The sequence below is a fragment of the Manacus vitellinus genome, unplaced genomic scaffold, assembly GCF_001715985.3.
Source record: "Manacus vitellinus isolate BGI_N305 unplaced genomic scaffold, ASM171598v3 scaffold_66_pilon, whole genome shotgun sequence".
NCBI classification, from domain to species: Eukaryota; Metazoa; Chordata; class Aves; order Passeriformes; family Pipridae; genus Manacus; species Manacus vitellinus.
The window spans coordinates 2,445,069-2,463,138 of NW_021940729.1; the positions used below are offsets into that span (position 1 = coordinate 2,445,069).

Consider the following 18,070-nt stretch of genomic DNA (forward strand, 5'->3'; position numbering starts at 1 on the left):
GGTTTTTTTTTTCTTTTCCCTCTCTGGGAGGCGGGTCCTTGTTGTCGAGTTTTGGGGGACTTGGCGGGAAGCCAGCTTGAAACTTGCACAACATTCTTGGGGTTTTTCCTTCAAACTTGCTCTGGTTTGATCCCTTGGACTAAAGGCTCATGAGAGTCAGGTGTGCTCCTAGAGAATCTGTCTCTTCAGTGTCATCTGAAAGGAATCCACACCAAGTTTGTTCCATAATGTGGACAAAAGCACCACAACTGTGATGATGACCAGGATGATCAGGAAATCAACTTCAAAAGAACAAAGATGCAAGTGCAAGCAAGATCCCTACTTGGCACCTGAGTGAAGTGTCTGTGTCAGACATGATGGAATCTGGGCACTGGTCCCCACTGGGGCCAGCTCAGTGCCATTCACTAATTCCACAAAAGAGCATAAATAAAAAATAACAGAACAAATGCTTCCTAAGGTACACAGGCCAGGATCTACAATCTTTATACTCACAACTCTTATCTAATAACAGCATGCTTTGCTCAGCAGATTTGCCACAGAGCAAGAGCCATCCTATATGAATGTATCTGCAAACACACATACGTATATATACAAAGGGATTGTGACAGAAAGGTGTATTGTAAAGACAGTGATTTAATAAAAGATTGAATTTTAGATTAGTTGATTCAAATGGGGGCACCATCAGCAAAAATGAATGGGTCTGATTCTGCTGTCACACAAGCTTCATGACAGCGTAGTCACAGCATCAGACTCAAGCTAAACACCATGTGATGATGTGACATGTTCATAGATACTTCCAGTAAAGCCCACAAGTAATGTTGTTTTCCACTTGTAAAATGTGAACATTAAAAACAATTACATAAAGAGCAACAATAAGGGGGAGAAGAGAGAGAACAGGGAAAGGAGAGAGAAGAGAGAGAACGTAACTTAATGAAATTATTTATTTAGCACTGGAATTTTTCACCAAGGCCAAATTTACTTCCAGTTATAATATTCTGCTTAAAATTAAATACTTACCCCTGGAGTTAAGAACAAGTTGAGATTTTTGTGGAGGAGAACTTGATTCTGAGGATTTCCTCGACAGAAATTCTGAAGAAAAGTGTGGGCTAGATTCATAACTTCATTCATCTTTTCATCGCTCTGCAGGAAGAAAAGACAAACAAAATCAGATGGGCACACCTAAAGATACTTATTAAAACCACACAAGGTCAATTCAGCCAGGAACAAGCCAATTCTCCTGAGCCTCTATGGGGCAGGAATTCTCCCTCTGGCAAAAGCAATTGATCTAGTTCCCTCCAGAGGCCATTAGAGGCTGTACCTTACTCTGAATCAACTTGATCATAGGAAGTCACAGGTAGGAGCACAAAACTCCAAGTAAGATTTCCTAATGCCTGGTTATAATTTCCTAGTTTAAAAAAAAAAGTGCAAATTGGTTTAATTTAAAAAAAAAAACCAAACCAAACCAAGCCAAACCAAAACAAAAAAAGCTCTCTAGCCCACAATAATTTTAAGCTTTGGCAAAGGTTTGGCTTTTATATAGCTACATATAGAAGCAGATGTATGTGTGCATGTGTGTGCACATCTACACAGATACATATGCTCATACACGGTACTCCCACACAAATATATGTCTATTTTATATCCCCATTTCATATTCCTCTCATATAGTATTCTAATTATGATTTGATGAACCACCTCTATGGACAAGTACTATTTTGCTGATGACACCTGAACCCAGTGTCTGCATCATAACATCAGTGGGTAGCACTCAGGAAAATGTAGGCCAGTAAAGGTTTTATCTTCTCTCAGTGCTTCCTGTAAGATCTAGAAAAGATCTGCTCTTTAAAAGGCTACGTAGATCATTCATTTGTATGCTCCATGCCACTAAATCAGTACAAAATCACATTCTCTTGGTTAAAAAAAAAAATTGTAAGTGGAACTAGGTTAGAGATGTCCACCACAGAAACAAAGAAGTTATTTCAGATTTGATCCTTGAAAGCTTTTGGTCCACCTAATGTATCTACAATAGCACTCACATCAGTACCCAAGAGTGGGATTTAGATTCCCTGGCAGGAGCTGTGTTAAACCAATACTTCTCACTGTGCAGTGACTACAGATAGAAGGTTTGCCTATTATAGGAATGACAGCACTGTGACATCCAGGCACCCGAGGCAGTAAATATTAAGTTTTCAATAATACCTATTCTGTGCAGGTAGCCATACTTAAACTGAGCCCAAACCCATTATTCTTAAGGTAGGAAATCATCATTTCGTGTTTCTACCACATTTGACCAAATTCAATTTTAAAAGGTATTCACATTGACTCTTGAGCCTCTTGAGGTTTTCTTTTATTGAGCTCATGTTCTTTACCACTAAAGTTATGAGAATAACCTTTTCATAGGGGATCTGCAGAAGGTCCAAGACCACCAAGTGGGCACCCATATTTTTCAGCAATCGCTGCTGTTGGTTCCGACCTTTTTTATTCTGAACACACAGTTTGCTGAGTCGAATCAAAATCTACAAACAAACAAACAAATAAATAAGCATGAGAGCAAGCAAAGCACCAGCCATGTCACACAAACCCAAACAAAAATACTTTCTTTCAAAACAATTACTAAATTACTTATCAAACAAGTATGTCAAGCAAGTTTCTTGGAGGGTGTACCAACCTCTTTAACAATATTGTAGTTATTGCTTTTAATGCTGTCTATCTGGGGTTTTTTGGTCCCATCCTGGATTGGGCTCAAAATGTTTGACTCCTGTAATAAAGAGCACACGACAAGAGGAGATTTACTGCAATTTCCTCAATATGAACTAATTTTGTTTAGTAACAGTCAGTGAAGAACTATTACAGCAGCTCAAAAGGAATTGATATAACACAGATAATAAAGAAAAATATTTGTTTATTCTTTATCCACTGGTCCAGTGAATGAAAAGATTCACATTCAAGTCTTCCCTTTGTTTCAAATTTCCAATGCAATTTGAGGCAATTACTCTTATGATTTCATGCTTCTGATCATCCTAAACTAGAATATGTCCCTAAATCAGACTAGACATCCCAAGGAATTAAAATACTGTGAGAATATGGACCATAAGTGTATTCTAGCACTGACCACATGTTCCAAAAATCTGTAGTACATCTGGAAAGATTACAAAATCTGTGTATGCAAGCATTAAAAAGTCTGGAGAAAGAGCTTAAGACGACCTCTGCAGTTGAGATAAGTAGAGTGGAGTTCTCAACAGTACAGGAACAAGTAGCATGTGGAAATTAGAGATGTTCCTCCCACGAAGAGGATGTTTCTGTCCTTAGTCTCTGGATGATGCAGGAAAGGATTTAAAAACAAATAGGAACCATATGTTAAGCTGCAACATCAAGTCATGATGCCGTATGCTCTGGGCCTTGGCTCTTAGAAAGCCCCAGTTGGGTATGATAAATAAGAGAAATCAAGTCAGCAAGTATCTGCCAACACCCACACACCTTTCCATTCATGTCTCAAATCAAAACACGGAACAACATCTACACAAATAAGAATACTGGCAGTGTTGGGTTTTTTTTTCCTGCTGTCAGCTATGGTAAGCCTTTCTTAGCTACAAACACAAAAATCTGAAAGACTGGCCTTTGGATGCTGAAATTATTAAGCATGAAGAAAAACTGCAGCAAATCTTGAGACTGCTTGAAAGTATAACCAGAAGGATGTAAACCAGTGGAATGGCATGAAAAAAAAGAAGAAACAGGTGCACTTCTGAGTTTCATTGTGTCCTCAAACTTCCTACTGTTTTAGAGAAATCTCCCAAAACACACACGTGCACGCCAAGCTGAATGTTTGTATGTCTTGAAACCTCTCTGAACTTTCTTAGCTGATGGTGAAGTTGGGGAGTTTTATAAATCCCATCTGGCCCAAATTTGCAGTGAGGTAAGAACAGCTGCACCACTTGGCCATGGGGGTTGTTTATAACAGTGTCAGCACCACTGTTTAGCGTGGTCATGTTGATCTATGCTGCAAGAGTGGATTTTATTTGTTTAGGTTTGTTAGTATGCAGGCTGCTATCTCTCTAGCTCTTTGAATCAATACTATGCAAGATATTTCAGGCTTTTTGCTATAATTAACCACCCTCCTCCATTGTGGGACTGCAGGTTAACCAAGATTAATTTACCTGTTAGTTTTATCAGCATTCTTCCTCAATCAAAGCAGTTTTATAATCCATGTGAACTATATGTCTTATCTGGAAGTGGTGATCAGCATCAAACTGCTGAATCCATCCTTTCTCTTAACAAAATAAAAATCTGTTTATTGAACCTGTAAGAGTATGCCAGGGATGTAGTTATCAAGAGAATCACACCACTGGGACACCAAAGGCACTCATTATGCCCCATGATAGACATCCTCTGTCACACTTTTCCATAGCGGACAGGGAGGCATAGGGATCTCACTGAGAAATGTTCTCACCTGAGTACTCTACCTTTAGGAAATGGTATTTTCTGAAAAAGACTGCTTCCTCTATTCACAGAATTCCTGGGATATCACTCTGTGTCAGCCTTAGGATCCTTTCTTTCTAGTTCCCAGTGGAAGCCCAGATTGCAGCTTTCAGCTTAAGCAGTTCCCTGCCACTGAAATAGTCTCCCTCACCTCAGCAGGGTAGCAGTGCAAGGCACTTGTCAGTGTGCCCAGGGCAGAGCTTTGCCCTCCACAGGCTGTATTTACTTATTTACTGTATTTACTTGAACTTCCTCAGTGAAGGGTGAAGATGAGAAGCCCCACAAATGCCACTGCACTGCATTCCAGCTTCACCCAAAAGCACTTTCACTGAGCCTATTTCTCCTCCTCAGAGCTATGTTTCTGGTGCCACACCACCAATTCATCCTCCAGGGACAGGACAATAAAGATCACACTTTCCATAGTCCATGGTGTCCATACAGACTCGGAACACCCTTATCCCACCCTTAGAGAGAATCAAGTGAACATGCTTTATCTGCTTTGCCCTTCTCAAACAAGGCTCAGTTACGTGAGACCAATTTCAGCATTTCTTCCTAATCTAATACAGTGTCCAATTTATGTCTGACCTAACTCCAAGCACTCTTTCCTAGAACTCTGCTCTCCAGTTTCTATCAAGACAGTCCGGCATGGATGCAAGATTTGCCATTTTTCCTGGGGAGAATCTGGATACTTTTGGAAGAACAAGGCCTTTTTGCTACAAATCCCATTTCTGGAGTCATATGACTTCCAAAAAAAAAATAAAATAGTACTACAGGTTATGACAGAAAGGTGGAAACAGTTACCCAGAAAGACTCAGAAGCCCAAAGGCAAAAAAATATTTATATTTTAAAACTGTCATGTACATCTACCAATGCGCTTTGGTGAGGATAGAAACTTATGTTTAACATTAATGGAATGTCATTTAAGCCCTTGTGTGCGATTTAATGTTGCTTGGGAAAAATTAAGCACAGGGAAATGAAGCACATTCCCTAAAGACCATGGGGTTCATCCAGCTCAGTGCTGAATACCCAGCATCCAGTTCAAGAAAGCATGGATCTCATGGGATTTTTATCTGCTTGAAGCCAAGCCACCTGCTTCACACGTAGATTATGAGTAGCATGTCACCTCTAACATCTGGTTTAAGATCTCAAAGAGAATAATGACTATCTAACATATTTTTTTTTGCAAGGTAAAATCATTTGCTGACTATTAAAGAATAGTTTAACAGGGGAAAAAAAAATAAGGGACAAGATTCTGAGCTATTGTAATCTGGCACAGCTCTCAGGGAATTACCACCAGATGATTTAACCAGCAGATTACGTATTACTGTTCTGATACAATAATCTCTCTGATCTGACAGAGATATTATTGTGCATCTACTGGAGCACTGCTAATCCACACAGACCCAGGGATGCCTCCTGGGGAAAAAACACTGAAAATATCCCATTGAGAAATGCCTCTGTTTCAAGCACATTGCTTGAAACAATCCCTCTTCCTGGAGTCTCTCTGCTATCAAGACCATCCATAGGAATAAAGAGGATCTTATTACACTTTTAGAATGTATTATAGCTAAATAACCTTGTAATCCTGCTGCAATTCTGCATCCTGTTTCCCCATTACCTTTTCCATTCATTAAATACATAAGGAAGATTTCTTTTCCTGTTAGAGCTATGCTCAAGGAAAGAAAGTAGGAAATCCTACATACTTAAGCTCATAAAGCCCAGATTCCTTCCTAGTTCTGACACCACTAAATTCAGCTAAGTTAGATCAGAGAAAGAGTAAGACGTACACTGTCACTAGAAATTGTTAGTCTTTCTTGAAGTGTTGGATTTTTCCCCACATGAAGCCAACAAAAATCTGCTTTCCCATCTAAAAGGCCAAGTGTAGTCACAGATATCTACAAACATCTCTTCTTAGTGGCTCCACCTTTTCCTCAACGTGTGGCCTCCACAATGCTGCATAATCTCCACTTGGCTTCCTACTAAGCTTCCCCTAGTGTCTTCCTTATCTATTTTTCTTGACACCAGAGAAGATTCTACCATGGAAGAGAAAAAGGAAAGTGCTCTGCCAGAAATCACAGTTGTTCATCTCTCCCCACTTCCTCTGATGAAAACGGAAAAGCGGGAATAAATATTGGTGGGAAAGCCTGCTCTATCTACTGTTATGCCACAAACCTCAATTACAGCAAGTCCTGCAACACTCTGTGTTTTCTTAAAGATTCACACTGGAGTTAAGTATTACTCTTACATGAGTAAGTGATTACATTATGACCTCAGTTTTCACTGAAAAACAAAATTAAAAAAAAAAAAACAAGGAAATTTTAAGAAAAAAAATCAGGTCTTCATGGTCCCAGATCAAGTTCTACAGTCTCTCAAATCACAGTATATCCTGAGAGTGTGGTATAACAAGGGCTAAAGAAACCAAAACATTACTTCACCCACAAAATCTCAACATTCTTAGGTCAAGTCTTATGTCTGGTGAAGAGTGGAATTACTTGTGATGTTTGAAAACATGACTGTTCTCATCTCCCTTAGGTGCAGGACACTCTCCTCCTTCTTTCTTCCAGCAAACCAACCCATCTGCCAACATGTGATTCCTAAATTGCTTCCCTGGTTACGGAGTGTTGCCACACATTGTAGTTTGCTCCCTTATCCAGCAAGGAAGGCAGCTCTGGGACATAAGAACACAGTTACTGAAAGCAGCAGGAAAAAATACTGAACACACTGATAAAAGAGGTTTTATTTCCTTTTCTGCCTATTCCTAAAGCTCAGCCAGAATTCTGCACATTCTCACTTTGCTACTTTGGTTAACCAGACCACAGTTTTGCAGCTGTTCATGCAACTATCCATCAATATTGAAACAACTCTGACAGCAAAGGCTTTAAACTCACCTCCAGTGGCTCCTCTCCCCCTTTGGTCTGATTGTCGCCCACCTCTCCACTCTCATAATTGCTGCTCTTCTCAACCCACAATTCTGATTTTTCCACAGTCAGGCGGAGCTGATCAAGATCAGCCTTGATTTGCTTGTAGTTATCCACATCTTGATTGGACACCAGCAACTGAACCTGGAAATAGAGAAAATTGGAAAGCTATTACAGCAGCAGCACCAGCATTTATGCCTGGGTAATTGTCCTAGTTAGGACAGCTGAGACCAGTTCATCACTGGATGGGTGTAACCCAAAACTGTGTATTCTATAGCCTTCCATGCCATTTCCCAGAAACTGTTATCAATGAACCATTTACACCATCTGCACATAGAGCCTGACTCCTCAGGCTATAAACTAGGTGCTAAGAGGCCTGCGAGATAGGAGTTGCTCTTGTTCTCACACCCATTAAGGAACCCCCCACCCTGAGGGAGGTGCTGAGCATTCCTGCCTGAACTGGAGGATATATAATCTTGGAGTCTTGGGACCTTTTTAACCACTCGTGGGATCCAGAGAAAGACTGCAGATCACCGCTCCCAACCAGACTGCAGACCACTGCTCTCGACTGGACGGCAACCACCACTTTTCAACCAGACTGCAACCACCACTTTTCAACCAGACTGCAACAGCACTCTCACCAACAGGTTTTTTCCCCTCCTTTTCCTTTGGACTCAGGGGGCCCAAAGAACACCACTCTGTTCATGCCCCAGGGTGCTGGGTTATATATTTGGGTTTTGTGGGTTAAAACCAATTGTTTGTCTGTAAAATCGTACTTATTGTATTATTTTATTAAATTGTTATTCTGACTTACAATCTCTCTTTTGAGTTGAGTTCATTTCCCCTGCTGGTTTACCTTTAAACCAGCACAGTAATTTGCTCAACAGTTCCCTTTCTAAGCCTCTCTTTTCAGGTACTTTATGCAACCTCCTCTATGAAATAGAAACATGGCACACACGGGCTTTTGGCCCCCATTCACCCAAAACCTTCAGCAGAGCCAGAGACTGGAGTTGCCCAAAACAGGATAGTTATAACATTCACAACATTCTCTCACCTTCTTTAATACACTGCAAAACATTTTCAGCATAAGCAGTTTACAAGCTCAGAGCAAGCTCTGAGGCACTGATTATGATCCTCACAGCATTAAAACAACAGTTACATGCTATTAAAGCATCTACTATTAGAAATAGCTAATCCTGCAGCACAGTACTTCAGAAGAAAAAGACCAAAAAAGGATGACTGGACAAGGAATCAGGGCATCCAAAGAAAAGTTAGAATGGCCAGCAACTTAAATGATCACCTACATCACCATGATCAAATATTGAAAAAAAACATGTTAGGTCAGAGTAGAAAGACTTATTTCAATACAGCTGACAAACTGACTTCCAAGTTCATGTGATTTCTCACTATCTGAGTGGTTGCCTCTAAGATTAATCTCATTTTTACCTTTTATTTTTGTACTGCTCAAGTTATCTAGGTTTTGTGAGTTATTTGCAGCTCTCGATTTAGCATGACCTACACATTTTCTTTCTTTGGAACACTCTCTGTTGCACCAAGATTATTAATGAAGATAATATTAAAAAAAAACTAACAAGAATCTTTACAGTAAATCAATAATCACTATTAAGAAATTGTACTTATGTAAAAGATTAAGGTCACATGGTAAACAAGAACACTGATAGGTATTTTTTTTTAAAAAAACCCACAGCATTACATGCAGGCGGATATTCACTATTGTGTAACAAAGTTTTCATCATCATCTCTCTTGGCTTGGCAAAACCTTATTATTTTACAGAATTTATGAATGCTGCTCATCTGCAGACATGTTCACTGCAAGGTTTTTTTTTTTATTTCTCAATTAGCCTTTTCCTTTACAAAAACATGTTAAGCAACTCAGTCCTTGCTTACCTTGCCACTAACTAGCAAGGCCTAACTTTAAATATTGGGTGGGAGGCCATTATGCTGCACAACAAAAACATTCAACAAAAGCTTTTCAGGTCTGTATCATTCATCTACTTTTAAACAAGAGGAACATCTTACATAACGATGAGACAACAGGCTATCAAGCTCCTGAAATAAGCATCAGATGGTCTTATCAACATATGTTCTGAAGGGTTACATAACAGAGATGTCTCTGTCACCCAGCCCCATGACATCAGATCTGCCCATCCTAATCCCCTGACACATGGAGCCTGCACATGCACCGTTATCAAACGGGAAGAATAAAAGCTGGGAACAGGCTCGGCTCTATTACTGCCTTCCTGTTATTTGGGCATACCTCTATCAGATGGCAGAGCACGGTGCAAAGACACCTGAATTAAAGCTAGAAACACCACATGGATAACAAAAGAGCTTTATCCCCAGCCTAAGCAGCCCTGAGGATGGGAAAGTCTTACTGCCAACACCTGTGCCCTGCTTGCCACACACAAGGCACTGACTCTGTCCCTGAGGGATCACTACATCCTGTGAGATGCTCACCATGGACCCGCATTTTCCCTAGTGGATGCAATGCCAGAAATAACCATTTCTGGGTGCCCAGAAAGAACTATTTCTGGGTGCACAACTCTAATATACACCAGCACATATATAGTCAAAGAAGTCTGCTGATACTGGACCTCTAAGGAAACTACACCATCTTGCAACAACCAGCAGTTTAGGTGGCAAAGCTTTGGAAAGTCTCCCTGCATTCCAGTTTCCTGGAATAACACTGTGCCCATCCATACCTGTTTAAATGCTTGCAGAACTTCTGCTCTCTGGCTGAAGTGCTTAAATAGGAGGTGCAGAGCACCTGAGAGCAATGGAGGGTAGTCATGCATGATGAGGTGAATGAGGACCCGCAAGAAAGTTCTGCCCCCTTCATCGTCCAGCTGAACTGCATTCTTCTCTTTTCTGCAAAAAAAATGAGGGAGGAAAGCACCCAATAAAGTAAAATAAATCAGAAAAAATTAAAGCCTTATACATAAATATCCCTGCATACGCAACCGTCATTTGACAGAGCTCTTAAAATCAAATGAAATCAGCTGCAGGAAGGAAATTATAAATATCACTTTAACATATTTTATAAGGACTTGAATCCTGCAGTTATGTGCTGTTGCAGCAATCTTGTAGCAGAATGGACACTATGGAATGCAAGGAAGTATATGTGAAATGTGTCAAATATTGTGATTAAAATCCATATTGCAAAAACGTTAATTTATGTTTTGGGTAAGTTGTGCCAAGCTCATCCCCAATCCAAATTAAATGAAGTAAACTGCATTTCACAAGAGATTAATTTGACCCTTTTCTTTTCACTCCTTCCTTTTTCAGCTGCTATTAAAATTTCATTTAAGAAAAAATAAGATCAAAAATAGCAAGAATTGCCAAAAGCATCATATTTCTGGAATCATATTCATAAAGTGAAACGGCAGAAAGCAGATTAACACTTAACATATCAAAGCAGAAGTAATGTTTCCAAGAAACCATTCGGTCTCTCTGTTCATTTTAAAGATGCAGATGCCAAAGGCTGTGTGTTGTTTTACATTATGGGAGTTCAGGGAGAGGACTTGAAGGCATTGCTTCTGCTGGTAAAGACTGAGAAGGCATAAGAGACTGAGAGAGGTAAGATCACAGTGCCGACATTGCAGATCCTTCTCCCTAGCTCCAAGAAAAACTTTAAAGTCTATGGCCTTGTCTAAATGGAATTAATTTTTACTGGTATAATTATACTCATAAAATTAAACCAATATAGTGATAATGGTAATAACTCTCCAGTGTGAGTGTTTTCCATGCTTTTTTTTTTCCCTGTTCACAGTGTAGCTGAAATCTCTTCCCAAACTCTGCAAGCATAACTTGGGATGTACAGGCCTCTGGTGGTCCAGAGGGAAGCGGTCCACTCCTAATTTGAGGAGCCATTGGAAAGAGATTATTGTTGACATAATTTTTTAAATAGGTTCAAACAGAAAGTGCAATTACTACACGTCTAGGAGAAAAACTGAGGGTCAGCAGTAACCTACTGATCAAGAAATTTGGGGCTATAGTCAGAAGGTATACTAGGAAAAAAAAGGTTTTCTTTAGGAGCACCTGGGTGAGGCACTATAAGATAAATAATTACTGTGTTTTAGCCCATACTCCTGTACATCATTTCCCAGCAGCCTTTTGGAACATGGCAAAAAACTTTCTACCAACTCTCTTACAACTAAGAGGATGGTCACTTCCAATCCCACAGCCATCCAGACCAACTGAGCTGTTTTCTTGTTTGAAATCCAGGTCTTTTCTGTCTATGTACAGGTTATACAATAACAAACAGCCAAAGGGAGAGAAAGGGGTGTGAAAACAGGCACAGAATAAAGAGAGGCTGTCCATGAGAAATACCAACACGAAAAAACAGATATATACACACAGAGGTAGAGCTTCAGAGAATGTACCTGCCAGCAAACATGGTTTCAGCTTGAGCTGCAATTTCATCTATGTCAGGAACGATTGCTGGGGGGAAAAAAATCAAAATAAATATTAAAAGAAAAAAAAGCCAGTGATCACTGTTTAATCTGTTCCAAATGGAACTCTATTCCTCTTTAAAGCAGATGGTATGAAGTAAAGGTCTAACTAGTCGTTCCTCAACTAGGCAAAATTCGCTGTCTGCAAGAGTAGCAGGGAAGAAACAGGACATGGGGCAGAGTTAAATTTTGGTTTACTGTTACTGAGGAAGGGTCAAATTGTAGAGATGAACCACAGCCACACGGTGCTAAGAGCTGTACTAACCGCCAGCAGTGAGCCACTTATACCTTTTTTATTAGATAAGCCAACCCCTCTAAAGTACATACATGAATTTTAGAATATTTATCATAAACCAAATCATTTACCACACTGACATTTTCCTTTAGAATACCTTTAATATAACTTACTACCCAGTGTTATATGTGTGCCCACCTCCAATTAGAACAATTCTCCCCTACTTCCAGGTGTTCACACAGACCTTTTCAGCACTTCCATGAGCATGGGAAGGCTCCCTGAAAAGTCACTTGCATTCCTGTACCACATTCACCTCACTTAAATCTGTCCTCCTCCAACCCCAACCATTCTTCCTGATCTACCCTCCACTCCATTTGTAACTCTGCAGCGTTTTGGGAAGAGCACAAATAAGAGAACAAAATGTCACAATGGGAAAAAGGAATGACATTTCTGTTAGAAGAGGAGAGGCCAGCAAAAATCTTATTTTCATGGAATTCCTTAAAATTTTCTTTTTTCCACAAGCTTTTCCACTTCAAGCAGCATGCGTCTTTCTGGTGTCATTAAACTCATTTTTTGCAGTCTAATTCTACATGGAATTATTTTATACTGTAACACAACAGCAACATTTACCTGAGGCAGTCCCTGGTGTGTCAGGTGGGGATGTTGTGGAGCAATCAGCGTTTTCATTGTTTTCCCCAAACTCTCTCTTATAGATAGACAGCATGTAGGATATTCTATAGTCCAGTCTGACACTGAGAATAAACTACACGGGGAAAAAAAAAAAGTTTTAAAAAAGACTTTTCTTCTGTCAATCCATATTGACACCAGTTATTTCACATTTCAGCTGCACTTCCAATGCCCCATGAAGACAAGAAGTGGGGCAGAGAGCAAAGACAGGCTCAAGGGTCATCCTCCCAGTTGCCTGACAGCTGCCCTTCTGTTGCTCAGCTGTGGAAATGGAAAGTCATACAGGAAAAATCCTAATTCAGAGCTGGAAGTGCTACTTTTACATGGTAAAAGTGAGGCAAATAGCCAGGCTGGAAACACTAATACTGATTTAAGTCACTTGGAGAACTGACTGCCCATCAACTGACTTCAGTGTATCCCACAGGGATGCTCCCTGCCCACAGGAAATGCAAGCACACAATCAAACAGCTTTAAGAGCATTTAACGCATTTTATAATTTATAGTGGAGATGAAAGCACATGTTTCTTTACCAAGGCTGAGGCGACAGGTCATCTGAAAGGTGACAAATGGTGGCAACCTGTTTCTTTAGTTTATAACTAAAGTCAAACATACTTCCCAGACCCACTGCAATAGGATTTGTTTATTTTCCATGATTAAGTTACCCTGTAATTGTACAAGTAAGATTTTTAAAACTAAGAATTTTCCAAGTCCACACATAGTCAACTAAGTCTCTCGGGCCATCTGTATAATTCTGGTTGAGGGTAGAATGGAAACTCATAAGTAAAAAAGCCTTTGCTTAAAGCAATAGAAGGATAGATTGGGAATTAAATTATTATAAACTGAAATATTTCTTAGAATAGAATTGCTTTAATCATCATTGTACTAGCTATGTACAATAATACAATAAATCTAAAATATTCTTTAAGAGTAATAATGAATGGTAACATGATTTAAATTAATCCTCCTTCATTGCATATTAAAGGAAATCGAATTATTTTGTATTTCTTGTGAACTAGGGTCATATATATGCACATTTACTGTGATTTACCCAGCATATGAAAACTTGCTAATGCGCAGTAATTTGACCATGTGACTAAAATCCATAACCAACAAACCACAAGTTAAGTAACAAATTAGGATTAAACGCTCTCCAATCCTAGGTGCTCTTGCACTGAATGTGCTGTGGAAAAAGAAAGGATGAGACAAAATGTGATTCTCTCAGGGAATGCATAGGACAAGGTCCTGGAATCATCCTCCCGGGCATCAATCAGTAGAGCAAGACAGTAAGGAGAAAAATTCAGTCATAGAAGCAAATGAAAATGAGAAGCAAAAGAGAAGACTGGTATTATTTAGGTGATTACTTCATAACACTGTCCTTCATCATAAGTTTTAAACTAAAGGAACCAAAGAAGGCAGTACTGAGGATACTCTAACAAGTGAGAGCCTTTCAGATGACAAGTAATAAAGTAATCTAAATCACCTATGAGAAGTCAGAACCAATGGGCTCCTTCAAAGGTGAAAATGGTACCAACAGATCCACAGAATTTATAGAAAACACTGAAACATTCCTTCAGGGCACAAGCAAGGAACTGCCCAAGGCAGTTGGGATTTGATACACAAAGCAAATGTGTGCTGTTCACACAGAGGAGTATTCTTCCTCATACCAAAGAGTTACTTTTACAGTGAACAGCCCAGTGAATAGCAAGAATTTGCCATTATGTGAATAAGTCAAGTCCTGTGAAATGTTTGCTATGCAACATTTCACCAATCATTGTTACCTGCAAAATCTCAATGATTTTCAGTTTGGTGTCCATTACTATCACATCTTCACTGTCTGCAGGGCTGGCTTGCTTGCTTGGGTGAATGCTTGGCTGTATATCAGGGGTGCTGATGGGAAACACAGACCCTCTGCTCAGCACCATCTGGGTCATCATCTCTCCTACCCCATGGATGGTCCTCATAACGTTGTTTCCTATGCATTAAACAAAAATACATATATTTGCCATGAGTATATCACACACGTCCCCATGTCATCAAACCCCCTTCCAGTCTCAACAGGCATACCGAATAAGAACTCCTCAATTCCTGATCAAACTCAGGAGAAGGAATTAATTCAAATTACCCAGTGGTTTAGGGACAAATTTCCTACACTGATTTTCCGAGGTGACATTTCTTACAGGTGTGATTCCTTCCAGGTCAGCAGGTGGAAAATATGCCAAAATATTTCCAGAGCTCTGTTAACGTGTTCAATAAATCATAAAAAGTAGAGCTAAAGAAATCTTAGTAGTTCACCTAATCCATTCCTTTTGCCTGCAGGTATATTACCTACATCTAAAATAATTTCTTAAAGAAGTTTGTTTAACCCATTTTTAAGAATCATTAAGTAGTCACAGGAGAATGCCAGGCTTGAAGGCCGTCCTGAAGGTCAAACTAGTATCTGTAATCACAGTGCCCTTCATAAGTCAGTCATACATGAGGGAAAAAGTTATTTTATACTCATGTGGCAGAAACTTTATCCAGTCTAGTTGCAATGGTACATATCACTGATGCTGGTTCAGCAAAATTTACCAAGAAATAACTCTGTTCCCACAGATTATACTGGTCTTTATAGTGAATTTTGATGTGAAAAGCATCTCAGTGAATTGATGACTATCTCCTAACAAAGGTGGGGAGAAGAAAGAATGAGAATATTGCGCTACCTACCTACGTGAATTATATTCCTTTCTTGCAAAGCACAGATAGGAATGAATGGACAGAAGGAAGGGAAGGACAGCATCTCTTCACAGAAAGAGCACCAAGACTTAGATTACACCAAAGAAAAGACTGAAGGAAATGGATCTTTGCTGAGAGAAGCCTGAATAGTTCTTGTATGTCTTTTAGTGCACTTTAATCACCATGCCATGGACAAGCTTTACTCCCACTGAAGAGACCCTCTTCCCAGACAATTTGCTGTAAAAAGCCAAAGCTCTATTTTATTTTTGTTGGCAATATCCTCCTCTTATGCCCTTCTTTCTTCAATCCACAGAGCTCAAGTACTGCACGCAGGGAAAGAGGATGACTTCAGCCCTGACTTTTAAAGGACAAGTCACAAAGAATTTGCTTTTTCAAAGTGAATGAGGCAGATTAGTGTCAGGTTTGAGGTCCCATTCAGCATCTGGTCTGGTGTGCAATCACTCTGAATTGGTCTTTTGAAAATAACACTTTGAGTCCCTACAAAGGAGAGGAGGAAATGTATTTCTGAGTTTGCATGATGTCAGGAAAAAGAAGCTAGAATCAAACTAAGGGCTGGGTCCTCACTTTAGGCAGGCATAGAAAGTTCTAATTGCTTACACCAGCATAAAGTAAGTAAAATCATTCCAAATACCCTTCTCGTGGCAAAATGAAAACAGTGCATTTTCCTTTCAAGTCAAATAAAACAGCTTGGGAATAACAGAGTACAGATATATCTTTCTCTCCCACTCCCCAACCCCTTTCTCCCAGTGTGCTAAACATTTATTTGCGCTGACCACCACTCAGTACACCTGCGTAAAGCTACGGCCCAAGCAGAGGACCTTCAACCCTTCATGTACCTTCAGTTAAACTTTTTGCATCTACTTAATCTTCAAACAATGAAATAAATTACATTATTCGTTTCATCCTGTCCTTGATGCTGATGTCCATCACAAGACCTGTAGACTGCATAGCTGCTTCATGGCCTGTAATACCCCTGCTCTACATCTCAGTTGAGAAGTCATCACAACATGGTTTCAAAAGAAGACCTTTCCTTCTATATAAATAGAAGGTATTTGGAACACTTAGGAATTCTTTATTAAATATCTTCATTCAATGGGATAAATGATAATTAAACCACTTAAGTTTAAGACAAGCCCAGAAGATATTCTTTCAAAAACTAGATAAAACTGCAGTTTGTCCTAAATGAGGCAGAAGAATTCCACTTTATCTTGTAAAGCTCCTGCTCACCCTTCAAGACTGAAGTCTATTTGGTGTAAAGTTAACAAAGAACTTTGTGTCTTTTGGATAAGGATATCTTGGGTGGACCTCAAATTCCTGGAGAAAGCAAGCTGGAATTTTGTCTAGAGCACACATCTGGCTTATTTTCTCAGCTGTCACTGGGGTGCTGCACAGGCATGGCAGGGAAGGGGACTGAACTCTCTCCATGACCAAGGAATTAGCCACTCTCTCTGCATTTCAAGATGACCCCCATAAATGAGGAGGCCACCTTCTCCACCTCTAAAAAGGACAGTGAGAGACCTGAAATAACAAAGACTGTGAGGGACTAAATGTAATATTGAACCCTAGAAAATCATCTAGGAAATAGAAAAAAATTACTGCTGTCCTTTCCCCTTACCCACAGAACACCAGTGGTCAAAGATGGTACAAACCAGTGTGAATCCCAACAGCCTCGTTGACAAGGATAAACCCTCTGTCCACAACATTCCTTTACTGCTGACCTTCATGCAACTGATTCTCAACAAACAGAAGAAGGAAAGCAAGGGATGATTAAGGTGGTGCTTATTATCCCTGCCATTTCAAATTGTAGTTCATTAATGCATAGGAAGGGATTCCAGTGAGAGAAAAGTCTACTTAATCCAGTTCAGTATTTACAGCTGAAATGGGTCGTGGCTCAATACTGCATGATTTCTGTCAATAACAGCAGTGAGACAAGGTGTCAGGAGTACCTCCATTTTCAAAAACTTTCTAACTGCTTGGTTCTGACTATAATTTTCAACTAACTCAGAGCAGGCTTGGGGAGAACACTCCCAGAGCTGAAATGCTACAGCAACTGGAGCAATTCAGCATTTCTTTTCAGGAAAGGTATTTTAGCAACCGTGTTTTGTAGGGTGTTGATGAAATGTAACCATCTCTAAGGAGCAGACAGCAGCCAACCAACACATTCAGGGCTGGCAGTGAGGCAGCTGATGTGTCTCAACACTGAGAGGAACTGCTCTACTCTGTGAAAGAAGCCATGGGGATCATTCATGGACATAAAGAGTGGGGAGTAGCTTCTCTTCCAAAAGACCCCTCCCAGGTAATCAGTGTTCACAGTGCTGTGTTATCTGTCCAGCCTTGCAAGTCTAGACTGAGTTAAGCATGGATTTAAATCTGTCACTCACAAACATAGGGCCCACAGCAGTCTTGCTAGTGAGCTGCTTCTCCTTGCTACGCTTTTGTGTCCTCTTGGCTTTAATACAGTTATCTCAGCAGGGAAGGGTGTGTGTCTCTGAGGTAAGGCACACAGGAAGGTTACTGAGGCTTAAAGAGTGACTGACGATGTCCACTAA

General features: G+C 39.9%; 1 protein-coding gene across 2 annotated transcripts in view; it reads right to left on the minus strand.

The window, feature by feature from the left end:
* ITPR2 (inositol 1,4,5-trisphosphate receptor type 2) overlaps positions 1–18,070 on the minus strand; it is a 242,203-nt gene that overhangs the window by 142,850 nt on the left and 81,283 nt on the right. For both annotated transcript variants that reach the window (XM_018083671.1, XM_029963962.1), the window contains exons 22-29: positions 14,567–14,760; positions 12,732–12,864; positions 11,798–11,855; positions 10,118–10,283; positions 7,365–7,538; positions 2,669–2,758; positions 2,391–2,516; positions 1,018–1,140 (exon numbers count right to left, since the gene is read on the minus strand). In XM_018083671.1, coding sequence (XP_017939160.1) covers positions 1,018–1,140; positions 2,391–2,516; positions 2,669–2,758; positions 7,365–7,538; positions 10,118–10,283; positions 11,798–11,855; positions 12,732–12,864; positions 14,567–14,760 — 1,064 coding nt within the window. The remainder of the gene's footprint in view (positions 1–1,017; positions 1,141–2,390; positions 2,517–2,668; positions 2,759–7,364; positions 7,539–10,117; positions 10,284–11,797; positions 11,856–12,731; positions 12,865–14,566; positions 14,761–18,070) is intronic.